This window comes from Syngnathus leptorhynchus, chromosome 10 (assembly GCF_054491065.1).
Source record: "Syngnathus leptorhynchus isolate UIUO chromosome 10, UIUO_Slep, whole genome shotgun sequence".
NCBI lineage: Eukaryota > Metazoa > Chordata > Actinopteri > Syngnathiformes > Syngnathidae > Syngnathus > Syngnathus leptorhynchus.
Window position 1 is genome coordinate 6078524 of NC_141204.1, and position 17377 is coordinate 6095900.

General features: G+C 41.1%; 2 protein-coding genes across 2 annotated transcripts in view; one reads left to right on the forward strand and one right to left on the reverse strand.

The window, feature by feature from the left end:
- LOC147050114 (golgin subfamily A member 7B-like) overlaps nucleotides 1-17377 on the forward strand; it is a 127350-nt gene that overhangs the window by 87135 nt on the left and 22838 nt on the right. The window lies entirely within an intron of this gene.
- sfrp5 (secreted frizzled-related protein 5) lies at nucleotides 5700-16530 on the reverse strand. Its single transcript, XM_085922760.1, has 3 exons — nucleotides 15697-16530; nucleotides 9881-9958; nucleotides 5700-7515 (listed from the first exon to the last, which is right to left on the reverse strand). Exons 1-3 carry the CDS (start codon nucleotides 16253-16255, stop codon nucleotides 7187-7189), a joined length of 966 nt encoding a protein of 321 aa, XP_085778886.1. The 5' UTR covers nucleotides 16256-16530; the 3' UTR covers nucleotides 5700-7186.

A 17377-nucleotide genomic window follows, 5' to 3' on the forward strand; every position in this document is an offset into this window, starting at 1 on the left:
GCTTATGGAGATTTCAACAAGGATGGGACACCATAGAGCCTCCACCAAGGTTAATGTAAATTTGACCCTTTGTTTTGGTGGCAGTCTGTCGCAATCCAAACTCTGAGTCAGACTATTTAGCTGGTGAATGCTAAATTTGGGAGCTTTTCTCCCTGGCTTGGTCCCCTGGGTAGTGCCACTGACACGACACATGCAGGAAGGCCAGCTCATCCTAGGCTTTTGTGTGTCGATATTAGCAGAGATTTGCCGGTCAATGGCCAGGCTTGAGAGTGATAAGTGTAAAGTAGTTGTTGTGTCAACTTCCAGGAAGAAGGACAAATGGACAATACAGAGTAAGAACCAATAATGCAGCCGGGTGGCCATGAAGAATCTGCTCATACAGGGGGGCTAAATCCCCTTTCACTCGTGATATACATTCATTGGGGAAGTATTTTCCTTTTGTCTAAACTTCGTAAGTCACATGGTGATGACCTTGGATTTAATGTGGAAATGCCACAAAGCTAACAAAATTATTCAATTGATGTGCCATCTCAATTTACTGAAACATGATGAACGCTCGCAAAAAAAACATGTCTTTAAATTAGAACTCCATATTTGCCATAATGGCGTAGAGTTCATCTCAGGCTGCCATAACCGTTCAGTGTAAATCCAACAAGTACCAAATGACGGCTTCTTGATTATAAGATGGCGTTGACAGACCAAGTTTGCGGCTCCATGGAGACTGGCAAGAAACCAGCTTGTTTCAGATTCTGAAGGTCAGTATCAGCAGTCATGTCATCATTAGTCCCTCAAACTGACAACAACGTGATGACTGCTTCTCTTCTCGGGAGTGCCTATGAGCTAGATTAAGAAAGAGCTGTTGCTGAAGGAGTGTAAATGTTTAGCAAGTCACGGTTAGCCCGCCAGATTAATTTTAACCTCAGTAGTTTTAAATTTGCACTCTTGGAATCCAACATGACTTTTTGTCACATAATCATCTTAACACATTATTATTTTTTTTGTGATCCAACAATTACATAAAATGCTGGATTAGTGCTTTCTTTGACTTTCATAACACAACCTAATCCTATGATCCATTTGGTTAAGGCAAGAACCCATTTTTCCCCCAAAGTGATGCAAGTTTGTCACATTTTCCATTGATTCCCTGTAAGAGGTTTTCTTCCTCGTGGGCAATAAATACTGTTGATGTCATGAAACGTCACAATTCATTACATTATTGATGTTGCTATTAAGGTGGTTCCCCAATTGATTAACAAAACATATGGGAATATGGGTTCTCTTATTGGTATTTCTCTTTGTTAAATCACAAACTCACATGGATCCAATGAAGCCGAATGATATCTTCCAGGAGGTTCTGCCTTCTGTCTATCATCCTTTAATCTATGATCCTTACAAAAAGAGACACTGATGCAGTCATGCATAGATAAACAAATGACAGCAGCGATCACGAAAAGAATAAATAAAGCCTTAGGGAAAGGGCAAAGAAAAGGTTGAGCATTTGTGGATAGAAAACTGATCTGATAGGAATAACTTTTGTTTGTCTTGGCCAAAAATTCATATGGGAGCAATACTATAGCTAGTCCTTCCATCCAGAATGGATTAAAATGTTTCCAAATTCATGTAAGGTCAGAACTTGAAAAAAAGAGGGCAAATGTTTTACATTTGGCTCGATTTTCCAAGGTAGAATATGAATGGTGCTGTAATGTCAGATAATCCAATAATTGCCAGTTATGGTCACACCCTGAAAAATGTCACACTTAAAGACTCTAAAGTGTGAGAGGTATGTAGAACTTTGTTGTGGAGTTTTCAATTTTCACAGTCCGTTTTATTTCTTGCGTGGCTAAAATGTGGTTAAGGTATGAGTGGCCCCTCCCCTACAGAATAGAAATGTGAGTGTCTTTGTTTGCAGCACAAAAGTGAAGTAAAGTACCCTCTATCATATTTTGAAGCTCCGTTACTTGGAATTAAATGTCCAATTGTAATCCTGCGCAATGAACCACATGCTGCTTCACCAGGCATCTTTATCTGATGACAGCACATGTATTTCTGTAAATTTCCATTGGGTTTTTCACTGACCTTCCAGTAATGAGCATATGCAGCTTGAGATCATAAACTCCCAAATGATTTTCAAATCCCGCCGCACGCTATTTATAGATGTCAAAAAGTGGACATGTCCAGGCAAATCTGGACGTCGGTTCAACTAGCTGTGATATAAAGCAGAAGCATCGCTCCAACACATTGCAAAAATTGGACTCACAACTGTTTGGCACAAGTAGTGATATATCTTACAGATTTGTTTACTGTCAACACACTTCCTTGGTTTTGGAATTGTTGTTGTTTATGTGTTCCACTTAAAGATGCAAGCATTTGTCTTCCAAGATTCTTCTGTTCTACTTGCACACCTGTTTTTCCTCTCCGTCCCCGCGGTCAGTTTGTTGAATTCAATTTCGACATCCTGGGGGTGGCTCAAACTGACCTAGACCACACAGTCCTAACATCCCATGTTACAAACCAACACATTTTTTTATGATGAAAGTAACCTCCTGTGAAAAACACTTGGCCAATATCACAGTTATGCCAAACATGTGCTGCGCTTCTCGAATCTTGGATCGTTTCATGACCATAAACAGTCCAAGCGAGATGAAGCGATCCAAAAGATTGCTGCTTGGACGTGGTCCTGGTATGGGGTTATTGTTTCGGGCAGCGGGAGAAAGTACAGACTGTTTTTTTGGGTTGGTGAGTGATAGGATGATTAATAGGATTGAGGTATTGCTGTCCGTATTGGCACCAAGAACAAAGTCACCAGGGAGTATTAAAGGCCGTGATGCAAATGTGTGGTAATTTATTGCCGAATGTATTGCTTTCTTTCCAAGATGTCATCAAATTTCATGCATCACTTTCACATAAATCATATTTTTTGGCTTCAAAAACTCCCAATCACCCCCATTGTTGTACCTTAATCCACCTGGAAGGAGACATTTGAGTCTTAGTTGTAAAAGAGATGTGTTGCGTTATTTCAGTGGCTTGTGCAATGAATGTCAAGGGAGTTTGCATGTGCAAAATTTGGCAGATGTTTGTGTGTCAAGTAAAAGAGAGCTAGGTAATGATGCAGCCATCTTTTATTGTCAAATCAAGGCTAAGGAAATAAATCTTGCATTATAGCTGGTCATCAAGACCGTTGAAAAGGATTAAGACTTTGAAATGTGTCACTCAAGACTGGTTTAAAAAATTTACCTGTAAAGATCATTACAATTAAAATAACAGTGTGACTCATAAATGCTGTAACAAGTAGCGCATTGCTTGAGTCAGCATGTTCAGTAATCTTGTGGGGATGTTGGATAGTTTTAATCTCATTTGAGTCAACATGTAACTATTAGGTCCAAAAAAAGAAAAACAGACAAAGGTCAGAGGTTAGTAAACGAGCATAGTTTTAGCAGCCTCATCGTCTGCCTGACTTGAATTTTTGCAGCAGTGTATGTGTGACCGATATTTTTGTTTCCAAAGGGTTGTACATCTTTCCCAGTCAAATCTCTCCACCAACAGTACATCGATCACAAACCAGAAACACGTCTTTTCTCATGACTAGTTGTTTGTCAGTGCATTCTGACATCTGTATGAATGTTGTGATTTTTAATTTCAAGATGTGCAGCAGCGGTGTCTGCGTGCTTTCCATGCAGCTATAAATCTCTACACTGACATGTTGGTTCAGTGGGGAAACTGCAGGTTTGGGACACACTGATGGCCTCCACAGATGGTTTCAAGACCCTTCCCATGGCACTCCCCCTACTCCACCTATTAATTTATTCATTTTCCACTGCAGACACACAGAGGCCAGTGTGATTGTTTCCAAAGCTTCTAGTCCCAGGAGGGCAGCTTTGGGTGTTTTCTTGCCGTTCATTGCCCCATTACAGTCCTATTCTTCACTGGAGGATTTGGGTATATGTGCTTGCTTCTGTTTGGCAAACCTCACTGACTGTCTCATTTGTTTTGGTAGACAATTCCAAACATGTGGAGTAGAGACATTAATAATAAATGAATTAGATTCCTCATTGTTGATGAAAAGATAAAGACAAAATGGCATCAGTGTGATCTTGATCGTGATTCCACCTTTCATCTTACCTGTGAGGAGTGATAGGATGTTTATGATGTGGAACAGGAGCTGGAAACAAATGGCACCTAGTAATAAAAGCTAAAAAAAAAAATAATAATAAAATAGAAAGACGAAGGATTTGGTCCTCTTAGAAAGAAATCTTCAGTGAAATGTAAATTGAAGAGTTACATAATGATCAGACTTCATTGTTTGTTTGAGTACATATTTTTCAGAATAATTTTCACCAAGGATTATAAAATATGCACTTCAAGCAACAAAACTCTTGAGTAAAGCTGTGTGCATACCACATGTGGAAGGTAGTGTTGACTTCAGCATTTGAGACTGATTCCTCGACTACTCGTGAATATTGGCACTTACCTAATATACAGACATGACAAAATGTGACATACAGTATTTTGTCCATACAAGGCCCTGTGCCTGCACGCTCTTATTCCTCGCCAGACTTCCTTTCTTTCCTGCAGACAAGGTGGTCCGATGAATCCAAACGATGTTGGCATACCGTTTAAATCAGTTTTAATGGTTCTCTCTCTAAAGTTTGAGGAACATCGAGAGTAATAGTAATTCTTTAGTCTTTGAAACGCCTCTTTGACCTCACTCTTGGGTTTCATCCCCTCTAAAAAAAAGCTGAATTACAAAAATGAGTAATAAGCACATAAAGGTATAGAAGTCTGATTTTGATATACATCACTGTATGTGTGGCAGTTAAGATTAATATATGCTAGTTTGCGCAGATGACATGTGGCCAGACAGAGGGCCTTTATTCCACTGTACTTATCTGCACACTGCAATGAAAGCAATGTGCTCTTTCTTCTGTGTGCAACGTTTTTATGTATGCAATATATATAGGTTTGGGTGTGCTTTATTTTATGTGAGCGCATACAGTATGTATTACAGTAGGTACGTATGTGTGTGTAGATGTCACTCACACGTAGATTCACGCACCACAAAGAGGCTTCAGGAGAGTTGGGTTACATAGGAAAATCTTAACTGTGTGTGTGTGTGTGTGGGGGGGGGGGGGGGTCTGCAGTGTTTTTCTAACATTACACTTTGTTTATTTTATCAAATTAACATCTGTTTGAGTTAACGTCTCAAAGGAAGGAGGATGAGCTGTGCATTTGTGTGTGTGTGTGTGTGTTGTGCTCCCTCATCAAGCCCTTATTAACCACACTGTGAGCTCTTAGTAGGTGCTGATGGGAATGTGTGTGTGCGCGCTTATGCGTGTGTGGGACTCGGCCAACTGTCTGCCGCCTCATTTCGTTCACCTTTTTTTTCTACCACCTGAGCTTCGAGTAATTTTCATTTTCTGCACAGCTGCTGTTTCACCGAACACTTTTACACAAAGCGGTTTTCATTTACTACTCATTGGTGAGAATTGATCATTCTTTATGTTATCACAAGGAATTTTTACAGGCTATGAAAAATCCAGTAAAGGTAGTATTTTAAAAGGCACATGTGGTAGTTCTTGTTAGGTTAATAAATTGGATGAAATAAAGACGCAAAGAAAAAAAGTGGAGGGTCATTTGGATGATGTAGTAAAGAGTAGCTGCAACTGGGAAATAAAAGAATAAACAAAATATTTCCATACATGTTCTTTAAAAAATTTCAAATATACTTTATTCATTTACATTTTGTATTTCAGTAACAGAACTACTTACAGGTTAACTGATTGTAAGAAATATTGTCAAGGTTAAATTTGATCTTTTATTGCGAAAAGAACAGTAACTTTAGCCACTATGTTTGTTTTGTATTATGTGTGTAAATGTGATTTTGCTATCATACCACAGAAAAGTGAAACACAGAAGTACAAAAAGAAAACATTTAAGGAAAAAATACCCCCCCCCCAAAAAAAAATAAAACATAAACCCAGAAAAGAAACAATGAATACAGGTGACATCATTGGCTCTGTCCAGAGTCTCTTTACTTGGCTTCTTCTTAGGAACTTTCTTTTCGTTCTTCCATTTCAAAATAATGGAAGTTTCCATCTTTCAAGCCACACAGTCAATGGCAGCATCTTTCAGTCAATTTGTCTCTCAGCGCTTCATCTTACTCCTTACCTCAATTCATCCCCCGAAGGGGAGAAATGCTTTCCTAATCATCTATGCATGGGAATTACCTAATTCGTGCATAATTCAAATCATCTATGTGGGTTGTCTATACTTCTCCCACTTAGTCCACATTTAGCAAATCACTCCTCTGCAATTTAAAAAAAATATATACTCCCTCATTCTCACAATAGACATTACATAATCAAACATGATTTCAGCTGGAATTTGGAATATCCCGGCTCCTATTTTCATTTCTAGTGTCTACTTGCATAAACTGCTGTCAGATATTGTACAAGTGATTAACTCAACTCGGCGTGTTCTCATGATGATTTAGTAGGAAGGAGCACAAAAAATACTTCCATCTATGTACAACCCCTGCAGATATGCACCACACATAAAAAAAAAGTTGTGGCATAATACCCCTCCACTATACTTTGTGAAAAATGTTTCCCACAATAACAGATAAATTGGGCACAAATAAGGGCAAAGATATTTGTTAAGTGTGTTACTATGTGTCTTGTTTATGGGAACAAAATTTGGGTTAGGGTACTGGGTTTGGGTGTTTTGGGTCAGCGTTTGGGTTCGCATGGTTTGGTTCGGCTAACATTAGAGTTTACGTTTTCAGGAGTCAGGGATAGTGTTAGGGTTGTAAATGATGTTGATCCATGCTTATTCTCACAGTGGCTGCCCTGTTTTAGAGGAATTGGGTCCTGGCCTTTTTATAAAAAAAAAAAAAAAAAAAATGCATGAATAAAAAAATAAAGCTATTTCAGGCAATATAAAATACATCAGTTTCCCACCAAATACAGTGCAGTACTTTTTGTGCAAAATCCTAATAAATTGTCATGTGAACAGCCTCCTGTATTACTTGATGCACAAAAAATAATAACCCTATTCCCATTTAATATTAAAGCTGGAGAAATAAAAGCCTTACCCTATGGTTTTGGACCACATTTTGTGAGATTGTGAATCAAAGGTGGATTTGGGAAAAATAAATCATGAGCATGTAGAGTTGGGACGGCGAGTTGCATCACTGGAAGACGGTGTGGTAGGTTGGACACTGATGGGATTTCATGTACTTGACAGCAAACTTGAGCTCCTTGCTCTTCTTGTCCCATTTGTGGATGGACATAAGCAGCAGTTGCTGGTCCACTTTGCGGCCCATGATGAGGAAGTTGGAGCCCAGGCTGTCCAGCTGTGAGCACGGGCAGTTGGCCCCGTTCTTGATGTACAAAACCAGCTTCTTCATATCCTTTTTCCGCAACACGCCCTGCTTCAGCACTTTTTTCTTCTTCTGGGCTGCAATCAGCTTCTTGTCGCCTTTCTCCTTTTTCACCTCCTTTATTTTCATTTTAAGAACTGGTAGGAAAAACAAGGAGAAGACAGTTTGGTCATTGCAGATGAGCAATTTCACATTGGCTTGTACTTCTAGAATGGAAGATATAAAGTCTTTGTGGACGAAGTGAGGTAGGGCCAATTTTCTATTGTGAGTGTTTCACTGTGACTGTAACGACACTAAAATAAAATCTATGTTGTTTCTTTGCACGAGATGTATTTGTATTTAGCTGGAAGGTCACTCTGGACTGGTGTAATAAGGTCTCTTTACCTACTTTTTCCTCGTAGAATTCCCTTTTTAGGCCTAATCTTTCCAGATCTCACCTAGATTTACTGCAGGTTTATGTTTTTATACTTGCAGCCCTGCCTTTTGACATTAAAAATACAGCAGTGCTTGCGCTAAGAATGCAGAAGTCGGAGCGAGAAGTCTTGGCTCAATCGATCTAATGAAGTACTGACTCCTACCACCCATTGAGGTTCATGTTTAGAAACGTGTAGCTGTACTTAAGAGGGACCAAAATGAAGCTGCCAACCACTCCAGACTGGAATCCTCCGGTCTGACAGCTGAAATTAATCACGGGCCTGGCAGAGGCGGAGGCACGGGGGTCGTTGAGAGGCATCGCCGCGGACCGCTTGGAAGACGGCCATTTCTCTCCTCGTCTGCCTGTCTACTGTTCCGTAAACATCTCCTGATATGCGCGCGCTGCATGTGAGGAGATAGCGTGTTATGCGGTGGAATGTGTGCGCTGTGCGGCCTCAAATATGGAGTCTGACTCCCATCGTTTGCGTGCCTACAAGTCTGAATGTCTCGCTATGTATGAATGAATACATTCAGGTGTGTTTGAGAGCTCAATATGGCTGCTTCCTTTCGATTATAATGACATTTAATGAAGATCCTTGAGCTACCTGGCGAGCATCCTCGTGACAAGTAGTGCCCGCTTTGAACTAAAAATCAATAGTGATATCACAAATCCTCAATTGTACTTTTCTTAAAACAGAGACTAATAGATACTGTACAAAAGACCCACCAATTGGTTTAAAAACATGGGAATTTTATATTAATATTCCAGCAAAGAATGGTGGGAAATATACCAGATGAAAAAAAACGGTAACGTGAAACAGACTTGAAATGACTTCAAGGCTAACAAGAGCAATATTGATCACGTGTGAGATCAAACCACAATCAGCCATTACAATAACATCAAGGAGTCATCCTCGCCTTCATCTCGCTCTGTCTACTGGTGGAATTCTCGCCTCATTTGTCACCCTCAGGCATACATGAATAGCCAGAGGAATGTCTTGCTCATGTTTCATTTAAATGGCTATGAAGAATCCCTGCGATGCTTTTTGATCCTCGGTCGGACAGTGATTTGTAATACCGCTATCAATCAGCTATACCAGTTTTATTAGGGCGGATAGAGTCATGACGAAGACGTACTTTGCGATGCTTGTTTGGATGTGTACAAATATGATTTACAATGTGATGGCTCTTATTACCATTTTATAGGTGCTTGCGCCGTTGCCAGATGACATATTGGGGAATTTATTTAAAGAGGCGAAAGCCTTGAGAAAATATGGTTTTCATCGCCGATCCGGTCACATTTTAATTACAGCTTGCTGTTCAAAAAGTTTGATCATTTATGAGCTTGCATTTTGAGTTTAGTGCAAAGACGTTTGGACTCGTAGATGTGAAAGCTCAGATCAAGTATCAAATCTGCTGCTGTGCATCATCAACAGTAAATCTTAGTGAAGCGGAATAATGGTTTTATTATTCTTTGGCTTCATGTGCAGGTCATTACGGTGAATATGGTGATAAAAGTTTGGGAAATGGTGCTGAGTGGGCTTCGGGAACTCTTTCATTGACACATCACTTAACAAGAAAGTGAGTCAAAGCAAAGTTGCTCTAAATAGAAGTATAAGCTTCAACTTCAATTTCCTTCAATGTGTGTTGTGGTTAACAAATCGTGGAATAAAATATGAGAAAATATATTTTAAACAATACATATGTAGCCTTTAAGGTTTTTTTTATCGTAGCTCTCATCAGCCCGAAAGATAACCAACTTTGAATTTTGCAATATTTTCTTTCTAATTTCTGTTGAAAGAATGCAAATTTCCTCATTGTGGGATCATTAAAGTTTATTATATCTTATCTTATCTTCCTTTTTATGGCACATGATGATTGCCATGTATGATGAAATATTTTAATGTGCTACTTCCATTCACAAACCATAAAAAAATACCTTACTATAATCCACATTTTCCCTCCTATACAAAATCATTATTTTTTAGTTTTACTCTGTTTTACCTGACAAGTTACAAGCAGTAGAGACAAGAAATATTTTTTTTTGTGAAGAGTACCATCACAGCTGAAGTCTGCTGCTATACTTACCAAAATCGCTGGCACAGTAGTGCTCCATGATGTTGTCTGCTTTCAACTCATTGTCACACGGGGGACACACCTTTGACACTGAACAAGAAGAATGAAAAACGATGCATTAATGACGACCCCTGTGAGCACAATTACACATTTCATTAGGCGTTCAGAAGGTCAAAACAGCTCAAATCTGAAGGCTGCGTCTGTAAGAAATCATTAGGCCCTTTGGAGCAACACCCCCTCCCTCCCTGTCAGAAGCCATTTGCAGTGCAAGCCTTACACACTCCAGCAGACTGAAGGATGTTTGCTCTAAAATGACGCTGCAGAAAAAGGGTTTAATTTCGGACTGTGCATATTTTGGTAGAGAGGGTGTGACCTTGAAAGTCAACAGGAGAAGCTCGGCATGCAGCTTTTGAAACAAGTGGCCTAAAAACAAATTACTGACTTTTTACTCGCAAACATTTTTACGTTTATTTTTAACTTGATTTACTGTAATTAGGTCCCCACGAAGGAGTAGAGACATTATTTTCCAAGTTATATAACAATGACTACTAACAATAAATATTTTTAGTTTTATTTTGGACATATCCCCCAGCCACACACACACACACACACACACACACACACACACACACACACACACACACACACACACAAAACAGCTAATTGAGAGACCAGACGCGTACTAATAAAGCAAAAGTGTGTGACTTCATCTATGTCTACATTTTTTTTTTTAGGTTATTGGCTCAGTGTCATATTATCCTACATATTTCCCCTTTCGCCACGTCCAAGTCTTCTTGTCACACGTTTACAGACGCGCATGTAAACACACCCCAAGCTAACACAGTGGGGTTAAAAGTCACAGTTGAAAGGTTATCACCCCAACCCAAACCTCAGTGTCTGGCCAGATAATGAGAGAGGTCAAAGTGTAGCATGCCTCGCTGCTCGGGTCGCGGTGAGGTGAACCCCCTAACAATTACATCGGAGGGAGTCTTGAGTCGACTAACTGCCACTTTCTCCCCAAACTTCCCCCCCCCCCCCTGTGAGAGATGATCCACTAAGCCTTGTTGGGTCTTTGGGTGCAAGCCTCTAATTGTCCATATTAGGAACAAATTGTTATGGTGCAAACCAATTAGGATGCAAAACAGCACAACCCCCGAAAGTGAACCCCTAACAAAGTGGTACTGGAACTTATTTAGATGACACTTATTAACACTCTAAATACCTTTAACACACTTCTGTCTTCAAAGTTACTAGTTTTACTGTATTTTAGTGGTATTGGACATTGTTATACATCAGAGACACTAAAATTGCAAGAGCTGGATCCCCTTTTTGAGTTGAATCCAGATTTGAAATCCGAACCATATAAGTGTGAATACATTCTTTAGATTGTAATCAATGATGGCAATGGAGACAAAAAAAAAAAATCTTGGAAATACAAACACACGCATGAAGAAAGTCTAGTTATGTCTGTTTGGAATGAAGTTACATCTTATTCTGTCTCTTCTGTAATTCATCTGAGTTCCCTTGTGGTTGGCGTGTTGGCAGGAGGTCTGCTTGTGTCAGTTAAAGAGTTTGGATAGAAAAGCAGAGTTTGGATGCCTGCAATGTGGCGTCTGTCTGAGGCATCATGTCAGTTGTGTTGTGCGTTGATGGGCCTGCCGATGATTTGTGTGCCCGTTCCATCCGTTCCATGCAATTTGTCATCAGTTTTGGATGGCCTTGACTTGTCATGAGCATCACTGTTCCCATCCATAGCAATGAATTGTGTTTATTTTTGTTGTATGCTGGGAATCAGACCACAGCTATGGTTAGATACTCACCATTCCCAAGGAGCAGTTTTTAACAGACGCCTTATCACAGTTAGTTGTCTGGCCTGATGCCATTCACTTTCAAATAAAACAAATAAATTCCTCATTCAAATATATGCCTCACCAAGAAAAATACTATCCATTCAGGGATGGACATTGTTGCTAACCAAAACAGGAACAGTCTCTCAAATGGATTTGACTGTCTTAAATGTTTTAAATGATTACCCTACAGAGTACATTTGGTCTTTCCGCGGCATTGTGTGTGACTCTGTATACAATCATAACAGAAATAGTAAATACTCTGCACTTCTACTGACCTCAGTGAAGCTCAAACAACAGATGAGCAAATCTCTCAAAGTTGTCATAGGATCCCTTGACATGTCTTTTACCTCATCCCCTTGAGCCCCAGCCTCACATGATCTTTTCTGTTCCATTGAAAATGTGTGTGGCTCACAACCTCATTGGGACTCTTGAACTTATGAGCAGCAACGCTGATGACATAAAAACGGAGCCGCACCGGGGATGTAACACAGCGTGTCATCAAAGTTGGAAAGCCTAACATCTGTTTAAATGTAGCATGGAAATAGACAGAGTGGAATGAGGGGGAAGGGGAAGCGGTTGACTCCATTGTAGGCGGCCCCTAAAACGCAGCACGCTTCTTGCATCTACAGGAATTCTATACGAAGAGAGAAAATACATTTTCAAAAGGTGGTTTTCCGTGGCGAGTGCGTTGGATCACATTTTCCCTTTCAAAGAGCAGCGGCCAGGGCCACATGAGTAGCGTCCATTGTGTTGCCAGGAGCTGACAGACAGTCTTACTCCAGCATGGTTGTAATTTACACTCGCCACATCACTCACATGACAGACAATATCTTTGACACCTTGTAGGTTGGATCAGAAAATGCTTGCACTGTCATTACACTGCAGCATATGTATTCAAGCACAATTTATATAGTACCCAGAGCTGGACCGGTCATCTGGTATACAGGGCAAATGTCTAGTGGGCCAGGAACTTTTAGGGCGTTGTGCTATTTTGTTTATTTTATTTCAATTGATTATTTTTTTCTATTTTACACCCAACTGACCAGCCCATTAACAACATAGACCGCACACTGAGCCAATCCAAACTCAAACTTGCAGTCAACATGTATATGTTGGATACCTCCATATAGTAAATATAAAATTGAATATTTATCATGATTTAATCAAAATATAGTGCGGCAACAGTGATCATTACAACTTCTCAGTATTATGCATTGCAGCTGTTCACCACTGTAACCGAGTGCAACCACAATAATAAACACGTCGTTAAATGAATACCTCTTAGACAGCATCTGTTTTGTCTTCAATATTTTGCAGACGTGATGCAATACTGCTGAATTTGACTTGATGTGGTGTTTTATACCAGCAAACCGCTAGGTCCAGTTTGAACCACAGAGATTTATTTAAGACGTGAGAATAGGGGATCCCATTCAATTGTGTGTGTACCTAATGAAGTATCTGCTGGAATGAGCCAAGTTAGTTGACTGTATTTGTCTGTGTATATGTATGTATATGTGTGTTCTTGGCTCTCTTTGACGTCCTGCTTAATTTTTCTTTCGGTGGACAATTTGGTGAGAAAAATTCTTGGATGAGCTCCTTTTACCCTATTAGACGTGTGTGTGTATGTGTGTGAGTCCGTGAGGTGGTCTCACATGCTCATCTAAGAATTTGTTTCTTGTCAAAATGTCAGGCTCTGAGCCTTCGGGCTGAAAGTGATATGGGTTCACCGTGTTCCAAGCACACACACTCGTCTAATAGTTAGGTTACAGTAATGTAATGTAGTTGTTTAACCCAACTAAGCCAATTTTAGGGTTGATATGATCTTTGCATGTGTTTGCACTGCCTCCTCCCAGTAATGGAGCTGCACCTTTGATTGTTATTCAAGTAGAAATCCTCGCTTGTTTTGTTTTCATCGAAGGTGGTAGAAGAAGGTTCCTTTGTGTTCCTTTGAATGGCTTACAAGAGCCGCAATGTCACATAGTTGAGCCCCGTCCTATAAAAATAGCGTGGTCATTTTCCCTAATGGAATAAGTCAGCTCTGCGTAATTTCACCACTGAATCTTTTCCCACTGTTATTATGTGGGATTGCTGTCACTTGGCTGTGAACACTTTTGATTAAAAGCCAAGATAAGTCAGACACAGTTGACTGACAAGACTAAAAATGACGTTTTTGGTGTTACTGGCTCTCATTTGCTCCATCCCAGAGCGTAGAGTAAAAGCTAATTTTACATCTTTGTGAGAATCGCATGTACTTTTAACAGAGCCTTTTGTTCATTGAAATAGAATAAACATAATGGAGGTGCACTCGTTTAGCATGAAGCAGATAAGAGATGCTAATAGGCACTTGCAGTCAATAAATGGAATGACAACAATGAAGTACTTATTCAAAACACTTTCCTCTTCCGTTTCCTCCTCCACCTTTCTTTCACTCTCAGGCTCTTCACCAGGACAATCGCACTCATTCCCATTCCTCCCTTTTCCCATCTTGTCGACTAATTACTGAGAGCGGGGTAATTGGCCGCCCTTGCTAATTGGCCTGCTGGCTGCCAGGCCCGACAAAGGCACAGTAGACTGAAACAAAAAATGGGGGGGGGGGGGGGGGGGTAGACTCCCCAAGCCCTCCGCTGTTGACAGACTCCCATCAGCTCCTTCACTCCCCCTCTCAGCACTCATCGCTATTGTCAACAAGCTGCCCAAGTAGCTCGGTACACAGACTTCATTGTATATTTAGTTCCTTTTTCTCTCAAACGGTTTTCTCCATTAGATTTATAACCTCTTCCAAGGAGTCTTTATCAACGATTTCCAAATCGGAAAAAAAATGCCACCAATTCCCAAGGAAAATGTACACTTCAAAAGAAATTAGCTTTACTCCTTTACGTCCAGGATCCCGATGTTAAAATTCAGATAGATTTTGACTCAGATTTACAAAAATTTCCAAGTACATGGCTTACATATATCTGGTCATTTTTGACGAATTCAACTGCCTTGTATCATTAGTTAATGCAAGCCAGCTAGAAATGATCACAAAAAAAAAAAAAAAAAGATTCGAACCCGTGTCAACAGATCCTTAGCGTCTTTCACCAAGGATTGACACATCGGTGCATCCCTCGAGTGACAATCTCTCCATCCCATCACCTGTTGGAATGATGGATTGCGTCTTGATGGACGACTACTGATAAAGCTGTGTCGCCTTTTCAGCAAAGCTGTTGAACACTGCAGTCCGTTCGTCTTAACTCACTGAACAATCCGGCAGCTGGAGTCTCTCAGTCTCCCAAGGTCTGTCTCAGACCCTGCTCGAGGCATGTAGCGATGGCGGGGAGCCCATCTTTAACGCTTTGACGTATGAACGCTGTCCCTCTAACCTCTCCCTGCTGCCGTCTTCCTCACTGACCTCCTCTGGATTGTCTCTCACTTAAAATGTCATCTGTCATCAACAAAGGGCAGGAAGCCAAAGCATTGCATTTCCAGAAAATGTTTTGCTTTAAAAACTGCAGGCCAGACAATGTCATTTTAGGATCAGAATCAAATTGAAGATCTTGGTAATCAACCACCTCCTGTACAGGACTCTTTTGTTTTATGGTTTATATCCGCATTTTTAACAAAAGTGAACATTTTCTGCAAAAACAAACCCAAAAAACTCTTTAAAAAAAATCTTTTTTTTCCATTTAGACAGATGGAAGTGGGGGGGAATGGAAAAATCTGAAATTATCCATGTCAATTATCTCACCTGACGCCTGGGGGGGTATTATTATTATATATTTCAGGGGGGCAGTGACCCCATCGGCTCCCCTGCATCCCCGCCAATGCATTAAAGTTCAGCTATTATTTTAGTTTATCTCAAGAAAAATGTGTTTCTGAGGTATGCAGTCAATTTTGAACATCAGGTTTACCCCACCAGAAGTTAACTTTGCAATTTTTTTCTACCTTGTAACATTAGTGAGTAAAAACATCAATTTGTGCATTTTGATGTTTGCGTACCTGGTGGCTGGGTGGCATGGTTGGCGGTGAACTGCATTGGGATGCACAGGTCGTTGTCAATGGGGAACTTATCACACGTCAGCATCTCTGGCCAGGGGAAGCCGTAGGTCTCCATGACGGGGGCGCAGCTGTCCCTGACGGCCTCGCACAACGATCGGCACGGGTAGATGGGCCGATCCAGGCACACAGGCGCGAACAGCGAGCATAGGAAGACCTGGGTGTCTGCGTGGCAGCGCTTGGCCAGGAGGGGCACCCAGCTCCCAGCTTGTTGCTTCACCTCAGGCATGGTCTCGTGGTCCAGCAGGTTGGGCAGCCTCATCTTCTTGTAACCCACGTTGTGGCACAGCCGCAGGTCGGCTGGGATGTCCACGCACTGGGGTTGCTTGGTATAGAAGCGGCCGTTGTGGAAGTTGTCCGACTGCCAGCTGTAGTAGTCGTACTCTTCTGCGGCTGACACGCTGAGGAGGAGGTGGAGGAGCGAGACGAGCCAAAGGCCCATTGCCATGTGGAAGGGGCACTGGGTAAATGCCCACCTGGAGCTTTTTTGTCCTTGTGCCATACCTTTCTTTTCAAGCTCGGACCAAAAATTCAGGAAGACTGCATCCAAGGTGTCCAAAAAGTAAATCAAGTGCACCCGTTGTAATCCCAAAAGTTTTAATTCCTTCTCTGCTTCTGGAGACTCAGCCTCAAAAGCACACAGATGTACCTCTCTCTCTCTCTCAGTGTGTGTTGCTATGTGTGTGTATGCATGCACGACCTCAGGTAACAAGTCAAGAGAGGGTGAGCATATGCAGCTTACTTTCCAAGTTCCCCTGTAAAAGTGTCACCCTGCTCTCTCAGTATTACTCTGTGCTTCTAATGAGAAGTCCCAAGGCTTTAAAGGTCCTCAGGCGGCCTGACCAAGTAGACTTGCCTTCCATACACCTTCTCACTGGCCTCCCCAGGACTCACTCACACCCAGCTGAGCCAATGGCAGCGCGGGGGGCGGATCCCACTTGTATTCAGAGCAACCCTCCTGACCCTGATCCGCCAACTAACCCCTCCTCTGAAACAAGAGTGAGAACAAACAAGTTGCAAGTCGCCGAAGTTGTATTTCTGTTTTAAAACTCATTCCTCCAATAACTGCACTCATGACACACAGTTTTACCCCCTTAGTTGAAGTAGGTCTGTCATACATCTGCACCATTCCTGCTGTCAGACTACGTCTTTGTCAGAGGCTTGCGCAATGTAGCACGTTGCTGCGCAAATCTGCTCACTTCATTAGCGTTCAAGAATCTGGCAATGAAGGCCTCTCATATGCACTCAAACACGGGTACATACAAATAAAACTAAACACACTCGCTATGTAAAAGAAACCGTTTTTTTGGCCAGTGCTAAGGATGCTTCTAACTTGGCATTTGTCTTTAGCAAAGACTTTCACTGGGGTAGCAAATCAACAGAAAAAAGGTCAGTTTAATGTACAGTTCCATTATCTTGCAAATGCATCTTCATATTGTACATGATTAAACTGCTGCTTGGTGACATTTCCTCAATAAAGCACATCGTGATGTTGCCATCTGGGTCATACTGGTGGAAATGAAATTAAATGATTCTGGTGTATTGTGCCAGAATCAACAAAAAGACCCAGGGGGGAGGCTATGTGAGCGAACAGTTGGAGATTGGATGAGATGAACAGATCTGA

What these genes read in the sequence shown, in the direction of transcription:
- sfrp5 (XM_085922760.1), bottom strand. Translation starts at nt 16,255, where the DNA reads ATGGCACAAGGACAAAAAAGCTCCAGGTGGGCATTTACCCAGTGCCCC. An exon ending in CCATGCCACCCAGCCACCAG is followed by an intron (nt 9,959 to 15,696) that starts GTACGCAAACAT and finishes CTTCTTGTTCAG; the next exon opens with TGTCAAAGGTGTGTCCCCCG. An exon ending in CTACTGTGCCAGCGATTTTG is followed by an intron (nt 7,516 to 9,880) that starts GTAAGTATAGCA and finishes TTTTCCTACCAG; the next exon opens with TTCTTAAAATGAAAATAAAG.